General features: G+C 46.6%; 2 protein-coding genes across 6 annotated transcripts in view; one reads left to right on the forward strand and one right to left on the reverse strand.

The window, feature by feature from the left end:
- Window positions 1-14,291, reverse strand: part of GOLGA3 (golgin A3) — a 45,412-nt gene extending 31,121 nt beyond the window's left edge. Inside the window, exons 1-4 of one of the 5 annotated variants that reach the window (XM_061142210.1) lie at window positions 14,146-14,291; window positions 7,857-8,176; window positions 5,497-5,616; window positions 3,098-3,210 (exon numbers count right to left, since the gene is read on the reverse strand). In XM_061142210.1, coding sequence (XP_060998193.1) covers window positions 3,098-3,210; window positions 5,497-5,616; window positions 7,857-7,989 — 366 coding nt within the window. In that variant the 5' untranslated portion in view covers window positions 7,990-8,176; window positions 14,146-14,291. Of the gene's footprint in view, window positions 1-3,097; window positions 3,211-5,376; window positions 5,617-7,856; window positions 8,177-8,907; window positions 10,777-13,278; window positions 13,795-13,851; window positions 14,037-14,145 lie in introns of those variants that run through there. The other 4 variants (XM_061142205.1, XM_061142208.1, XM_061142209.1 and 1 more) reach the window with 4 other exon arrangements.
- On the forward strand, window positions 2,375-2,878 carry LOC133056649 (large ribosomal subunit protein uL15-like). The gene has a single exon (XM_061142211.1). It carries the CDS (start codon window positions 2,390-2,392, stop codon window positions 2,822-2,824), a length of 435 nt encoding a protein of 144 aa, XP_060998194.1. The 5' UTR covers window positions 2,375-2,389; the 3' UTR covers window positions 2,825-2,878.
- Window positions 14,292-17,123: the final 2,832 nt, after the last annotated feature.

The raw sequence follows: 17,123 nt of genomic DNA on the forward strand, positions 1-17,123 counted from the left end.
CAAAATGAACAAAAACAAAATGCTGACGTGCAGCAAAAAATATACCAGAAAAGAAGTCATGGAAAATTAAGAAAAAATTATTTGCAAAAATACTAAAAGGGAATAATTTCCTCACATATAGTACCAACATAGCAAAAAGACAAACTGAAAAACAGACAAAGGCTGACAAAGACACTCAGTCAATGTGTAAAAAGGTGCTTATGGTTAGGAAGTACTTTTTTTCTCAGCTATCAGAGAACAAAGAATCAATTTTTATTATTTCTAATGCTCCCAAAGATGAGAAGTCTAGCAGTCTTACAGATTGCTAAATGGAATGTAAACCAGTCCTTATCAACTAACAAATACATAAAACCTTTTACCCAATAATTCAACAGTTAAGGATTTACCCACAAAAATATACCAAGACACAAAACATTCACTGCAGCATTGTTTGCAATTTCAAAAAATTAGAAACAACCTGACATGTTGATTAATTCGGGCTGGTTAATGCAACGCTGGTATGTATGCATGGTTACAAAGGATGAGGAGGGTCTCTACCATGCTGAGGCAGGACAGATACGCGAGAAAGGTCCCGTGAAGAACAGCACAGAAAGGGTGCTTCCCCTGCATACAATCTTCGCCTCTACATGAAGGACCCTTGTAGTGATGCTCTCAAAGTATCTACCACACTACAAAACAGGGGGACTTTCACTCATCCTCTCTACCCTTTAAACATGAAGTATGAACTACACTCCTATTCTTAGTTTGGGCTTCCCTGGTGGCTCAGATGGTAAAGAATCCTCCTGCAATGCGGAAGACCTGGGTTTGATCCCTGGGTTGAGAAGATCCCCTGGAGGAGGACATGGCAACCCACACCAGTATTCTTGCCTGGGGAATCCCCATGAACAGAGACGCTTGGTGGGCTACAGTCCATGGGTGTGTAAAGAGTCAGACATGACTGATCGACTAAGCACATTTTTAGTGTAACTGTTTTTGCTTGCTTGTTTTGTTTTGTTTTTAATTTGCTGCATTGGGTCTTAGTGGCACATGAGATCTTTGGTCGCATCCTGCGGGACTTTTGTTGCAGTGCACAGACTCTCTAGTTGTGGTACGTGGGCTCTATAGTTGCAGCTCAGGGGCTTAGTTGCCTGAAAGCACATGGGATCTTAGTTGCCTGAACAGGGATCAAACCTACGTCCTCCGCACTGCAAGGTGGATTCTAAACCACCAGACCGCCAGGGAAATCCCATGTACATATAATTTTTAAAGATGGGAAATGATGTTAAATTTCACCCTGAACTCCTGACACATTAATTGCCTAATATTGGATGACCCAGGCAGAGCTTGGACTTGCGATGCAAACCTGAGAAGCAGGTTGTGGACAGGACGGGGCATATGTACATTGGCTGGTCTGTATCTTGGTTCTGCTACTTTACTGCTAAGTAACCTCTGGCAAGTTCCTTACCTGCCCGAGTCTCACTAAAAATCTGTGGGGAAATTAACATTGCCTGGTGCACATAGCTCCTGACTACTGACTGTCACTGTAAGGTTTTCTGACAGGCCGTCTGGACAGATGCCTGAATGCCCCTGACTGGGTGGGAGCCTCAGTCAGTTCAGAGCCTGGTGCTGGCTCTTCCAGTCTGTTTACATTGGCTTCGGAGCAGTGACACTTGAAGAGCCAAGGTCCTCTCTTGGGAAAACAAATGGTCAACCCTGATGAGGACTTGTCACAACTAAATCATTCACTGAAAGTGTTTTTTTAAAATGTGTATTTTGTTAGTTCATTTAGTTTCAAATTCCTTTAATTTGAAATTTCTCAAGTTCACGATAAACTTGGATTAAGACTGAAGTGAACCTTCACACATGCCTTTCCTAGATTCACTTGACTGATTAAAAACACTGTTTTCATTAGTATCCTAGTGAGGATTTCATAACTGAATAAAACCGATTTTAGCAAAGCTTATGTACATACTTTGGAGAAGGCAATGGCAACCCACTCCAGTACTCTTGCCTGGAAAATCCCATGGACAGAGGAGCCTGGTGGGCTGCCGTCTATGGGGTCGCACAGAGTCAGACACAACTGAAGCGACTTAGCAGCAACAGCATGCACATACTTTGGAAAAGGAAATGGCAATCCACTCCAGTATTTTTGCTTTGAGAATCCTATGGATAGAGGAGTCCATGCGGTCACAAAGAGTTGGACATGACTGCGTGACTAACACACATGCACATACTTATCATGTGTGTGACATGCCACACAGTCTAATACCGTACAGCAAAGCTCAGCAGAAACTCTATCACTTACACAATAAACAAGTCAAACCCAAGACCGGCTGCTCAAGTACAGAGAGCAGTTACACCCACATGTTCGCTGCCTCTGCTTTTCTAATGGCAGATTTAGACATAAAACATGCCTGTCTACCGGAAACTCAGGGGCCACGTGAGCCACGGCCACGGCCGCATCGGCAAACACCGGAAGCACCCGGGAGGCCGAGGTAATGCTGGCGGCATGCATCATCACAGGATCAACTTCGACAAATATCATCCAGGATACTTCGGGAAAGTTGGTATGAGGCATTACCACTTAAAGAGGAACCAGAGTTTCTGCCCGACTGTCAACCTTGATAAATTGTGGACCTTGGTTAGTGAGCAGACACGAGTAAATGCTGCCAAGAACAAGACAGGAGCTGCTCCTATCATTGATGTGGTGCGATCAGGTTACTACAAAGTTCTGGGGAAAGGAAAGCCCCCAAAGCAGCCTGTCATCGTGAAGGCAAAATTCTTCAGCAGAAGAGCTGAGGAGAAGATCAAGGGTGTAGGTGGGGCTTGTGTCCTGGTGGCTTGAAGCCACATACTGCGAAATTCATTAAATGTTAAGTGCTTTTCAAAAAAAAAAAAAAAAAAAAAAACATGCCTGTCTGGAGGGAAGAAGGACCAGAAGGGTGGGAACCAGAGCCCGTGGAATCTCCTCAAAGGGTGGGAACTACATGAGAAAGATGATCTTTGTAGAGACACACACAAGCCCATCCCAGCAAAGAGAAATAAACAGCAGATCCTAGAATTATGTCTGACTGTCTGCTGTTTTTTCCATTAGCTGGTTTGAAAGAGGGAGACTCACTCTTTCCTGCTGGCGTTTCACCCTGTACTGTTTGAGCTGTTCTTCCAGCCGCTTCCGAGCCTGCAGTCGGACCTGCTCCTCCTTCTCCAGGGGCAGCGAAGCCTCTGTTGAGCCTGAGGTGGGGAAACGGCCATTTAGAAACTCACAACACAACAGCGGACAGAAGACAAATCAGAACAGCAGCTTGGCTGTCTTGGGTTTTATTACCGATATGATTTAGCTTTAAATAACACATGGCTGTCTAGTTTGAAAGAACTGTTTGCAGATGGAGAGAGAACTGTAAGTCTTGGACAGTGACCACAGACAGGACCCACCTGGGGGCAGACACAATGGCCCAGCACAGGGGTGGTGCCTCCGCCAGCAGCGCACTGCCACCTATGGGCATCCCTCCAGTAAAACAGGACACGCGCAACGTGCTCCTTTTAGTAATTAAAGAACTGAACTTGAAGTTGGTGCCAGTGTGAGTGTTCTGAGGCTCCCACCAAGCTCTAACTCTGCTTCCTTACATTACAGAGGAACATGAACAGCAATCCTGATGGAATGACAGGCAGCAGCGACGAACAGGAACATGCTACCAAACTTGCCTTCTTTACCCAGTAACATCCCAGCAGATTACCTCAGTTTTCTACCCGAGGCGACTCCAGTCCAGAGGCCATGCTCAAGGACAAGAGGGGGACTACTCAGACAACTTTCGGGCAATTGACAAAATTTAAAATATCTAAAACCCAAACTTTCACTTTGGGTATAAAAAAAGCTGAACAGTGAGTGAAAAGTAGGCAAGACCCAGGTCTCCCAGCTCAGGGCCAAGGGGCTGCTGAGAGCAGAGAAATGCCGTAACTGAGCCCCTTCCTGGGCAGCACCATCCTCAATTATGAATTCTGGGAGGTAAGCTGCTGTTGTTTTAAATAATCCCTAAAACCTGAGCAGTCGCCAAGAATTTCACTAGGAATTCACCAGCGTTGTTACTGACTGTGCACTCATACTCTTCATATAAGTTTCATATGAAAGAGCTTACATACTTTTCACATCACTAAGTGGTCCAGATGGCAGAGACCACCAGAGGCATGGCCTCAGGGCTGGGCACATTCCTGGGAGGGGCAGGCAGGGGAAAAGCAGGAGAACCTGGTGCCAGAGCTCACAAATCCCTCAGGTCAGGACCCAGGATTTCACACAGCATCTGCTGACATGCTAACAGTTTGTTTACAGAAATGTTTAAAGTATACTATGACCCTAACAGCATAATGAAATTATTCCTGTGAACACCCTCTAGTGAGCATGAGAGTACAAGTTGCAAATGAAAGCATCAAGGCGGCATTGCTGCACACCCAGCAGACTGGTGAAGACCAAAAGGAAAAGCATCTTTGTCCTCTCCCAGGGCATCAGCACCCTTGCAATGTGACCACCCATGATGGAGATAGACACACCCACTGCTTCTGACCAAGAGTTCTGCCCCTGGGATGGAGGGCATAGAAATGAAAACACCAGTGCTGCAACATGCATGGAGAGATGCTCACTGCAGCACTGCTCCCCTGGCCCTGACCCGGCCACACTCGGGGCTCCTCCAGCCTTTAAAGAATGGACATGGAGCTGCACCAGCTGACGCGGGGCAATCGCCAGGCGACAGCGCTGGGTGAGAAGAGCACGCAGCGATGTGAAGGACATGGGCCCACTTTAAGAACAATGATCGTCCAAACCTGGCTGTTTTCAGAGGCCTGTAAGGGACCATGTGGCTGACCCAGAGGGGAGGGGAGGAAGTATCGAAGCGGGGACGAGGTGTAACAACAGCAGCTGTGAACTGACCCCATTAGGTAAGATTACACAAGTCTGTGTGTGAAAACTTGCGTGTCAGAAAAGCCTGGAGGCTTCAGGGCTCTCAGGCTGACAGTTCGCAACTTGGTAGCCCCTGAATCCCCAGGGATTAGCACAAAATAAAGGCTGATTAAAGTAGCTCATAAAAGAAAGCCTTCAAGCTGTAACTGTTAAGATCAAATCCCCACTGCTGCTTGCTCCCCACCCCTGGTGACGGAAGACATGCACACACAGGCCCTTCAAGCTTGGGCCTCAAGTGCCGCTGTCACCATCAGGCTGTGACAAAGCGCATCTTCCCCCTGAAATGGAGCTATTTGTTAAACGCACAACCCACCACGGTGATAAAACAGCAACGGCGGAGGGGCGAGCCCTTCAGGGCCTGTGCCTTTCAAGGACGGTGAGTGACAGGGGCCCCGGGCGTGGGATGCGGGATGAGGGGGTGGGGGAGAGCCCGGCAGGAAGATGCTTACACAGTTGCGTTTCTTGCATAGGAAGACTGAGTCTGAGGGACTGCAAAGCTTCTTTTCTAACAATGCCCTCAGCACTAGTCCCCTGAGACTTCCTTAGGTTGTCATGGAAACCAGCCACACCTGGAGACGCATCAGGACTCGCTGGCGAGGGAGGCTCTGGGAACTGTGGTGTCGGCCCATTCAGACAGGTGTCCCCCTGGTGTCCTTCATCTGAAGTTCTGTTTATCTTGGCACTGGCACCTGGAAAAGAGGGTGTGTTTTAACACCTAAAATAGGACAAGAGGGAATCTAGACATGGGAGCACTCTCCACATCCCAGGAACCTGCTCACTCTTCGAGGACAGCAAGCCTGTCCTTCCGAAGGGCAGGTGATGTGGGACAAGTGACTCAACCTCGCAGAGTAATACCCTCACCTGCAGGACGCCCTCCTCACCTTCCGCACTACAGCTGTAGAATTTCAGTAGTCATGTTTCCTTTTCATTTAAACAAGACCAGTAAGAAATCTTATGAAATTCTGTTTTTAAAAAAATAGCAAAAAAAACTTCCACAAATCCTTAAAACGTGGCCAACAATGTTTCTCATGAGCATTGTTAACAGCAGTACTAACCAGTGTCACAGCCTCACATTTACAAAGGGCTGATTCCAAAGTTATTTCAAGGCATAAGTTTATCATCTAAAATGAGATATCAAAGGTGAAGAGTTAGAACAGCTGATGAGAACGATTACCCCAAAGCTGAGGACAGACCCAGAGTCTATGCTTCTGACTGACAAACACCTAATGGGTAAAAACCCAAGTTAACCAGTGATGACTATTCACCTGCGTATCAAGCTCAGTCTCCTCTACTAACATTACTGCAAGTTACTTACACACTAACTGAAACCTACTTTTGTATCAAAAGGAAAGTGCTCTCCCCCGATGGGCAGCCAGTTGGCAGCCAACGAGTCGAGGAGATACCTGGAGGGGCTCCCAGGCACATTCCGGGGGCTCCCAAGCACTGCAGTGCCCCAGGTCTCCATAAGATTAGCACCACTTGGATCTCATGATGTACCCAGTATGCAACTAGGAAATTCCCTCTGTACCCAAGCAAACTGAAAATGGGTTTCTGTCACTTGAAATGTGAGTCCCAACTAACATAGCCACTTACTGTCAGGCCTCCCTGAAAGGAAAACTAGAATACAAAATAGGGGGAAGGGGGCAGACATAAAACAGAGTGGGAGGACCCCACCACAGCTCTGACACAACCATCTGTTCTCTTACACAAACAGCTGAGGTGAGGGGTGGGGTGGGAGTGGGGAGGAAATCGTGGGGAGGAAATCGTGCATTTCAGATGCAAGTTAATCAGGTCAATATCATTTCCTGATGGGCTTATCAAATCTGGGAGAGTCTCTAAAGCATCCTGCTTACATACGAAAGTAATTGAGTGTCACACTGCACTTTAAAAAAAATCTAAAAGAAGGCCTAATAAATAATAAGACTTGATTGTTTCCAAACACAAGTCTCATTATGAATAAACAAATAACGATGACATAAAAACTGGCCAGCTCCACCTCCTGGGTGCTTCCCAAGTGCTCACATGTCACATGGGCCTTCACCACCACCCTAAGATGCAGGGTGGAGAAGAAAACGGTAACCTACTCCAATACTCTTGCCTGGAGAATCCCTTGGACAGAGGAGCCTGGAGCGCTACAGTCTATGGGGTCACAGAGTCGGACATGACTGAGTGACTGACACACACAAGATGCAGGGACCATTCATCTTTCCATTTTCCCAGTAAGAGAGCAAGGCGGAAATAAATTAAGGATTGTGGTTAAGGGCTCATTCCTGTTAGCGGCAGACCTAGGAGTTGTTCCAATTGCAGAACCCTTGATCCTGGGCCAAGCCGCATCGGCCTCACCTGGCACTTAAGGAACAGGAAGCAGCAAAGCCATTTCAGGTGCCTGAGCACTGTTTTCCCAGAAGGGAAACGCAGTTTCTGCTAGTAAATCAGTGCATACACATGTTACAATGTTAAAGCACACACTGCCCAGGAAGGGGCATGAGGAAGCAGTCATTTATTCTGTGCTTCCAACACACGAATAACCCACTAGCTAACATGGAAATGTGATCCCGTAATCCTCAGATCACTAGTGGCACACTTTCCAGTTAGTAGAAATCTGACAACCAACCAACCAAAAAGGTAGAATGTTAGGCAGGGGACAGTGATGTGTCAGTGAAGATCTGCATAAGCTTTATGGGTAAACCATGCAGCTCGGTCCCTCTGGAGCAGAAAGCCCCAGAAAGTTCCCATTTCATTTAACACGCATGGTGTTTGAATAAAGGTTGGCCTCAACTAAAAAAAAAAATACATAAGAACACACTCTGAATGAATTATAAAGTTCATTAAGCTCTTAGACGCCACTGTCTTCTTCCAAAGGCAAGACGACCTGTTCTCCTGTTTAAAGGTAAGGTGTGAGCAGAACACAGAGTAACTGGCAACTTACACTGGGCTTCGTCCCACTGATCCAGCGGCGCCAGTGAGCCAGGGGGCCTTGGGGGGCCCTCAGGTTGACCCGAGGTGCCACTGCCGGATCTGTCCTCCACCAGGCCCTCCTGCATAGCCGCCGCACTGTCCATGGTCAGGGTGACACGGGCTGGGCTGACACTCAGAGGCTACAAGTGAACTGGGAGCGAGTTCAGTTTCTGCCATCAGCAACGGCCAAAAGCTCCTGGGACAGACCACACTAGGTTTGCCATTTTGGGGAAGAGATTTACAGTCTCACAGATGGCCTGAAATCAAACCGGGTGATATCATGCATGATACCTGACAGGAATAAAAAGAGAAAGAAGGTATTATGAAACTTCATTTGTCAGATTTGAAGTAACAAGTCCAAGACTAACATTTGGTTCCCAACGTGCATCTGTAAAATAAATATATTCATACAACAAATAATCTTTGAGCACCTACAGCATCCTATTTTTTGAGGATAAAAAACTGACCCAAACCCATCTGGCCCATCCCTGAAGGCCATCTGCACTGATGACTGCTGAAAACTATCCCCCACCAGGGTGAGAAGCTCCTCCATCAACAATGTAATCCGCAGAGCTGGGAGTGGGGCTTGGATGACTGAGGAGCCGAGTCTTTATTTATTTAAACTTAACTGACTTGTATGTAAACAGCGCATGTGGCCAGTGGCTTTAGTATTGGACACAGAGGCCCACATGCTCACAGGGCCCACATGCTCCTCTCCCAGGAGACCCGGCATGTCAGAGCCCAGGCCATGTCTCAGAACCAGAGGTCAACAAGGAAGATGTAACAGCATGGAGCATGGTAAACTGGACACTAACGGAGGAAGCATGGGGGGACAAGGACACAGGGAAAACAGCCACTGGGGTATGGGGGGCAGAGAAAGGACCTCACGCAGGTGACCAGACACATTCTTCATTTCTCACAAGATCTGCTATCTTTCAGCTTGTTCTGCCAAGCTGAATTGAAGGGAGCCCAAAGCCTGGCAACTGGTTACTGCTTTTGAAGTGTAATGAGGATATTATCACCTCGTTTCCTCCTCAACAGATATGGTGCTGCTGTTATTCTGCAGAAATGGTAGCATTTACTTCCTTGAAGATAAGACTTCATATTATCCTATGTACTGTTTGGTGTTTCACAGGTTCCAGGACAAAAATTTACAGGACTTTTCTCCGCGGCTTCCAAACGTCACATAGATGTTTTTGAAAAGAGCCTAAGCAACAGCTGGACTCTCACTGGACGATACTGTTTCTCCACAGTTCTCTGTCTCCCTGTCACCCATGAACAGGCAGCCCTTAGTGGCTGGCACAACATGTGAACACCTAGTGATGGGAACCCAGCAGTGTTTGGCCTGCAGCTTCAATCATCCACACATTTTCCTCTGCTGTCTAGCACCTGACAGGCCAGCAACATCATGGATTAATAAGTGTTGTTATGAATATAAAAAGGCTATGCCGACTTTTTGGTGGCATCATGGCTTGCAGGATCTTAGTTCCCCAACCAGGGATTGAACCCAGGCCCTCAGCACTGGAAGTATGCAGGCCTAACCAGTGGACTGCTGGGGGATGTCCTATGTCTACTATTAAGTGCAGAGCTAGTACTAAGACTGTACTTGAAAGGACCAGAGATAGAATTGAGTGAAAACATGAATAGCTACAATCCAATGTAGTTAATCAATAAGTACCGGGTGCTGCTGGCTCATGGTGCCTGGTGTGAGGAAATATTTGAGGACTGAAATGATGTCTGAAGGGAGGTACCAAGGTCAACCAAATATGATCCTATGTGCAATGAGGTCTCAACTTAGTTTCTGTCTCTACAATATTCGGTAACCTCTTTCATCCACAGAGACACTTTCCAGGTTGCAGGGTGGGTAGACAAACAGGTCAGTCCACAGGTCCCTCTGAAAATCACCGTCTCACAGGGACTTAGCTGCACATGACACCACTGTGACACCTGCTGAGCCTGCCCTCACTCCATAGGCACAGCTGGTGGTAAGCTGGCCAGAGTGACACCACAGAGGAGGTGATGCCCGCAAGGCCAGGCAAGGGCACACCCAGGCTGTCCCCTTACTGCAGGCTTCACTTCACAGACAGGTGACTACAGATGGTCGGGCTGGGACACACACAGTGGGCTGTGGAATCAACTGTCCCTGCCTATGGTGTACAGTATGTGCCGGCCATCCTAAGATGCTCCTTAACAAAGGAAGACATTTGCATTTTGCTTTGAAATGTCTTTGTTTCTGTCTTGTGGGGGTGGGGTGAAGCTGCCTACATCATCACATGCTCCCTAAGATGCCTGCCTGAGAGGGTAACAACAACAGATAAGTGCTTTTCAGAGTGGGTCCCTTTGTTGCCAATGCCCTTTTCCCTTTGACCAGCAGGCAAATCCCCCTGGATCCTTCCATGTCTGCCATTAGGCACTGCTCTCAAGTCTCCTTGGTCTCAGGTAAAGCACTCCTCCCTGCCATCATGATACCCCTGCATGCATCAGTTCAGTTCAGTTCCTCAGTCGTGTCCAACTCTTTGCGACCCCATGAACCGCAGCACGGCAGGCCTCCCTGTCCATCACCAACTCCCGGAGTTTACCCAAACTAATGCCCATTGAGTCGGTGAATATCACTCCACAATTGCGGGTGTGCCTATCTCTTCCATCACCCTGTAAGATCCTAGACACAGAAATCACCATTCCAGGTCTGCCCCTACCCCCTCGAACATCCCCTACACAGAGTGGTGATCAATGTAGGCTACTGACAAATAAGTCTCTGCCTCCACCACCAATAAGTCACTTGCCTCCACCAAGTCCTAGTCCTTAGCAACCAAGCTAGTGGTTCAAAAACAAAATGATACAGTATTTGCATCTTTGAATATCCACAATGCTTTGTCAAATATAGAATAACTCTACTACTCAACGCAGTTGGGAGTCACAGTTCTGGGAGGGCAAAGAACACCTGGGAGCTACAAACTGGGAGAGCAGCATTAAATGGCCACAGGTCAGAGAAGCATCTAAGGAGCCACAGGGAATGTGTTACTGAGGCAAGCAGTGACAACACCTGACCCTGACACTACGCAGGAAAGAGAGCACTGGCCGAGATGTTTGTGTCCACTGAGGAAGGTACACCAAAGACAGAGAGAAATGTGTCAGGCTGTTTAAGCCTAATACCAATGCATAGTCCGTGCATTTGCTTGCCTTTATTTGGATTTCTTGCTAAACAAGAAGTCTTCTAATTCCCAAGGAGCCCTAACTGCCGCCCCCAGCCCCACCCCTTGAGATGAATGGTGCAGCCCTGGAGACCCTGTGACTGTGACTTGTTCTGGTAACTTATGAAGGTGGCTCCTGTTCACATGCAGCTCTGCCAGAAGCCAGACAAGAGACGGGATTCACAGAACACCAGAAGCAGTCTCTGGGGAAGGGACACGTCCCCCTATCCATAATACACTGGCATTCTCCAAGTATCCTCAGCCTCATCCTTACTTAGCATGACTCAGTCATCCAGGCCTCATTATTTCAGACTGCTGACAAAAACAGGACAAGGAGGGTTAGAGAGCTGGGAGTACATCACAAGGAAGCTGTTATTAGTAACATGCACTCCATTTTGTGATTTAAAAAAACACAGATCAGTCTAATCACAGTACCATTTCTGACCACCTGCATTCTGTGTTTCCCGGAGGGAAGAGATAAGCAAAGGTATCACTTAGAACTTCAAAAAGTATGTAACTCTAGGTTCACTGCTGTCTGACATTAAGAGACTTCAGATTGAGAAACTACCATCTCAGGAAACTATGTGATCTCCAACTTCCCCCAGACAGCAGATTACTTAGATCTGATATAAGCACATCAACAGGTCCATCTACTCCATCTTAAGATGTTCCTACTGGCAATTTAGAAACATCAGAGCATGGGAATTCCATGGCGGTCCAGTGGTTAGGACTTTGCTCTTTCATTGCCGAGGTCATAGGTTTGATCCCTGGCTGGGGAACTAAGATCCCGCAAGCCATGCAGCACATCCCAAACAAACAAACAAACAAACCAAAAACAACAACAACAGAGCATGGCCAAAGTGAAAACCCAGAAAGTCTCATGTCACTGCAGAGCAGTGTAATGTAAAGAACAGACTCAGGCATCAGACATCTTGGCTTCAGGTCCTGAGTCCTCCACACTCAGCTGTGAGATCCTGGGCAGGTTTCTTAACCACTCTTAGATGCTGATCCCATCAGTAAGACGAGAAAAAGACCAAAAAACCTGTGCCAGGATTAAGTGCAACAAGGCACACGCCCCATGACTTCAATAAATGACAGCTGTTATTATTAGCGTTACTTTTTCCTTCAATTGTTGCTTACCAAAATCAACAGGTAAAAGCCAACTGAAGATATTCTCATTCAAGAAAGTATACTGTTTGGATAAAGAAGATACGGTGTACACACACACAGACACACACTCTGTAATATTACTCAGCCATAAAAAAAGAACAAAATTTTGCCACTTGTGACAACATTGATAAACGTGAAGAGCATTATGCTCAGTGAAAGAAGTCGGACAGAAAAAGTCAAACATTGTATGTTATCACTTGCGGAATCTAAAAAACAGAACAAATAAAAACGAAACAGACTCGGAGATACAAACTACTGGTTACCAGAGAGGAGAAGGGAAGGGGGATGGGCAAAGTAGATAAAGGGAATTGAGAGAGACTAGGTATAAATAAGTTACAAGGATGCAATGTACAGCACAGAGAATACAGCCAGTATTTTATAATAACCTTGTATGGAATGTAGAGTGTAATCTACAAAAACATCAGGACCCTGGTCATCCAGTGGTTATGACTCATGCTTCCACTGCAGGAGGCACGGATTCGATCCCTGGTTGGGGATCTCACACGCACGCCTCAGGGTGTGACCCAAAAAAACAAGAAAATTAAAAAAAAAAAACAAAACAACAATAACAAAAAAACACCCATCAAATTACTATGTTATACACCTGAAACTAACATAAGATTGTAAGTTAACTATACTTAAAAGTTAAAAAACTATACTGCTGCTTAAGGCAATGGGCTTTAAAAAAAAAAGGCTACTTTAGAATCTGAGTAATGTTAGATGATTTTTATTTCCTTTTCTTGCCATTCAAGGTCCATTGTAACTGAAGGCCATCACTCCAATAAAAAGTTATGTTTGCAATATTTAAGGAACAATTTAAAAAGTAAAAAAACAAACCCATGAGTCACCTGTAAATAGCTTACAATGTCCCAGTGGTTTCCAATCACACTGACAATAAAATCTAAGCCTCTTACCCTGAACTAGGAAACTGCATATCATCTGGCCCCTCCCCACACTGCATCCTTGTCCCTTATCACTTTCTTCCTTTTTCATTAAACATTTGCCATACTTCTCGAAGAACATCAGACTTACTCCTCCCTCGGGGTCTTCACACTTGTTGTTCATTCTGCTTGAAACACTCTTATCCCACCGTTTTTCATGACTAATTTCTTGTCATAGAAGCCTTAGCTCAAAAGTCACCTTCGCGGACAGGCTTTCCTACAGACCCACCCCAAGCACCGCCTAATACTCTCTAAACAATGTCTCATTTATCTTCCACTACGACGTAAGCTCAGTGACAGCAGGGATGCTGACACGATTTCAGCTCTGGATTCCAGGACCTACAATGAATGTTGCCCATCACACGACCAACAGTTGTTGAATGAAGGCGGAGCTGTTCACGCAACACCTGCACACTAGTGACAACGCCTGGCCTCACTACCTCTGGAAAAGTATTACTGCACCGGTGAAACGCCTCTAAGCACCCAGGATCGAGATGGAATCGAGGTGGACTGAGACGCTGAGATCACACGCGTTCTTTAGAACAGGCTTCACACTAACCACCCGACAGGATATCACGCATGTCATCTTGACATAACTTCTGCAAAAGGACAAGAGCTGTTTCTCAGCAGCTCCAACAGCAGCTGCGGGTACCCCTGAACATACCTCTCCCTGGCACGGGTGGACAGAGCTCCGGAAGGGCTCGAATGTATGTTTATTTATGAATCCAGTTCCCTAACAGCTGCACAAGCCAGCTTCCAGGCCCGGAGGCTAACAACGGTGAGGAGCCAGACTAGCGCGGGGCGTTGCCGCTCGACACAGAGTTGAGGTCGGCCTCCCCGTCCGCTCGGGCCCCGCCGCCCTTCTCCCAGCCCATACCCCGACTGTGCTGCGGTTCCCTGGATTCTCGCGCCCTTCGCGACCAGCGCTCCTACCCAGGCACCACCCCGCGACCCTCACCCCTGTGGTGCGTAAGCCGCGGCGAACGCCCGGCCCGGCAGCTCTGGTGGAGACGTGGCCCCTCGAGGGGCGGAGCGCGGTGCAACGACGTAATCTGGCCCCCCCGGAAACAGCTTGTACGCAGTGCCTCCGTTCCGCAAGACAGAAGGTGACTTTCTGCTAGCCCGCAGCCGCCCACGGGTGGGGACTGCTTCAACCTCAAGGTCTGGATAGAGCCCACTCAAAACTGGTCCAAAAATGATTTCAGAAAGTAAATCTGGGGCGCCTTTCCTTTTCAGAAACGCAGCTCCCAGACTTGCCGGACCAACTCCAACAGGAATCCGGGCAGCTAAGCTTCCGGCGGAAGTGGCGTGGCCAAGCTCCGGTCCCGCCCCCGCCCCGCCCCGCCCCAGCTATCAGTGTTTGGGCATGGTCGTTCTGGCCCCGCCTCTACCTTATTGGCGGCATTGCTCGTAACACCCTGGTGGGCTTGGGTCAATGTGGGTGGAGGTGGTGGTGCTGGCCGCTGTCCCTCTTCTAAACCCTCCACAACGCTAGTCCTTATCTTTCAGGTACAAATGCAAGAGACTCGTGGACTTTCCCAGAATTCCGGTGGTTAAGACTCTTCCCTTCCAATGTAGGGGGCAGCAGATCCCATCCCTGGTTGAGGGACTAAGATCTCACGTGTGCAGTGAAACAACTCCCTCCCCGCCCCCAACAACTACTGAGCCCTCCCTCAGCAACAAGAGAAGTCTGAAAGCCACATCTAGAGAGTGGCTCTGCTTGCCGCAGCTAGAGAAAGCCTGTGCACCGCAAAGAAGAGGCCATCTGCTGCAACGAAGACTCATTGACTGAAACATTCGCTCAGTTCTGTCCAACTCTTTGCTACCCTATGGACTGTAGCCTGCTAGGTTCCTCTGTCCATGGAATTCTCCAGGCAAGAATACTCGAGTAGGTAACCATTCTGTTTGCCAGGGGATCTTCCTGACCCAGGGATTGAACCTGAGTCTCCTGCATGGCAGACAGATTCTTAACTGTCTGAGCCACCAGGGAAGCCTAACAAAGACCCAAAGCAGTCAAAATAAAAAGGAAGAAAGAAAGAAAGAAAGAATTGTTGGCATAGGGCATGAGGTAAAGGTTCTTTCCTTTCTTTTTTTGTCCATGGATATAAAATAGCTGCACTCAATATGTCAGCAAATATGGAAAATTCAGCAGTGGGCACAGGACTGCAAAAGGTCAGTTTTCATTCCAATCTCAAAGAATGTTCAAACTATTGTACAATTACACTCATTTCTCATGCTGGTAAGGTTATGCTCAAAATCTTTCAAGTTAAAACAACAACAAAGTCTTTCAAGTTAGGCTTCAGCAGTGTGTGAACTGAGAGCTTCTAGATGTACAAGCTGGGTTAGGAAAGGCAGAGGAACCAGAGATCAGATTGTCAATGTTTGTTGAATCATAGAGAAAACAAGGGAATTCTAGTAAAACATCTATTTCTGCTTCAATGACTGCATGAAAACCTTTGACTATGTGGATCATAGAAAATGTGGAAAATTCTTAAAGAGATGGGAATACCAGACAACCTTACCTGTCTCCTAGGAAGCCTGTATGCATGTCAAGAAGCAGCAGTTAGAACAGGACATGGAACAATGAACCATTCAAAACCAGGGAAGGAATATGACAAGGCCGCGTACTGCCACCTTGTTTACTTAACTTACATGCGGAGTACATCATATGAAATGCCAGGCAGGATGAATTACAAACTGGAATCAAGATTGATGACAGAAATATCAACAACCTCTGATACGCAGATGATACAACTCTAATGGCAGAAAGGGAAGAGGAAATAAAGAGCCTTTTGATGAGAATGAAAGAGGAGAGTAAAAAAAGTTGGTTTAAAACTCAACATTCAAAAAACAAGGATCATAGCATCTACTCACATCACTTCATGGCAAAAAGAAGGTGAAAAAGTGGAAACAGTGACAGATTTTATTTTTTGGGGCTCTGAAATCACTGGGGATGGTGACTATAATCATGAAATTAAAAGACCCCTGTTCCTTGGAAGGAAAGCTATGACAAACCTAGACAGTGTATTAAAAAGCAGAACCATCAGTTTGCTGACAAAGGTCCGAATAGTCAAAGCTATGGCTTTTCCACTAGTTATGTATGGATGTGAGAGTTGGACCATAAAGAAGGCTCAGCACCAAAGAATTGATGCTTTCAAATTGTATTGCTACGGAAGACTCTTGAGAGTCCCTTGGATTGCAAGGAGAGCAAATCAGTAAATCCTAAAGGAGATCAATCCTGAATATTCATTAGAAGGGCTGATGCTGTTGCTAAAGCTCCAATGCTTTGGCCACCTGCTATAAAGAGCCAACCTATTGGAAAAGACCCTAATTCTGGAAAAGATTGAAGACAAAAGGAGAAGAGGGCAACAGAGGATGAGACGGTTAGATAGTATCACTGACTCAGTGGACATGAATTTGAGCAAACTCCAGGAGATAGTGAAGAACAAGAAAGTCTGACGTGCTGCAGTCCATGGTGTTGCAAAGAGTCAGACATGACTTAGTGATTGAACAACAAACAACAACAACAATCAAATTGTTTCAGACTGTTCATTGAGAAGTCTATCCTTCCCCCGTTAACTTGCTTTAGCACATTGTCAAAAGTCATTTGGATTCTTGTTGGCTCTATCAGGGTTCTCTGCCCTGTTCCATTGGTTGACATGCCTCTCTCTCCACCAATACCACAGTCTCCACCATGGTAGCTTTACAACAGCCATAATATGGGGGAGATGATTCCTCACACTTTACTTTTTTGTGACTGTTCTAGCTATTCTAGGACCCATGTCCTTTCATATAAATTTTAGAAGAAACTCTATCTCTACAAAAATTGTCTGTCTCTACAAAAATCCTTCCTGGGATTTTGATAGGAATTGCATTTAAACTATAATAAATCAATTTGTGGAGAACTGGCATCTTTACTATGTTGAGTCTTTCAAC

Source organism: Dama dama, chromosome 5, assembly GCF_033118175.1.
Source record: "Dama dama isolate Ldn47 chromosome 5, ASM3311817v1, whole genome shotgun sequence".
In the NCBI taxonomy this organism is placed as follows: Eukaryota; Metazoa; Chordata; class Mammalia; order Artiodactyla; family Cervidae; genus Dama; species Dama dama.

Excerpts from the sequence above, each read along its gene's own strand:
- LOC133056649 (XM_061142211.1), top strand. The coding sequence starts at position 2,390 with ATGCCTGTCTACCGGAAACTCAGGGGCCACGTGAGCCACGGCCACGGC.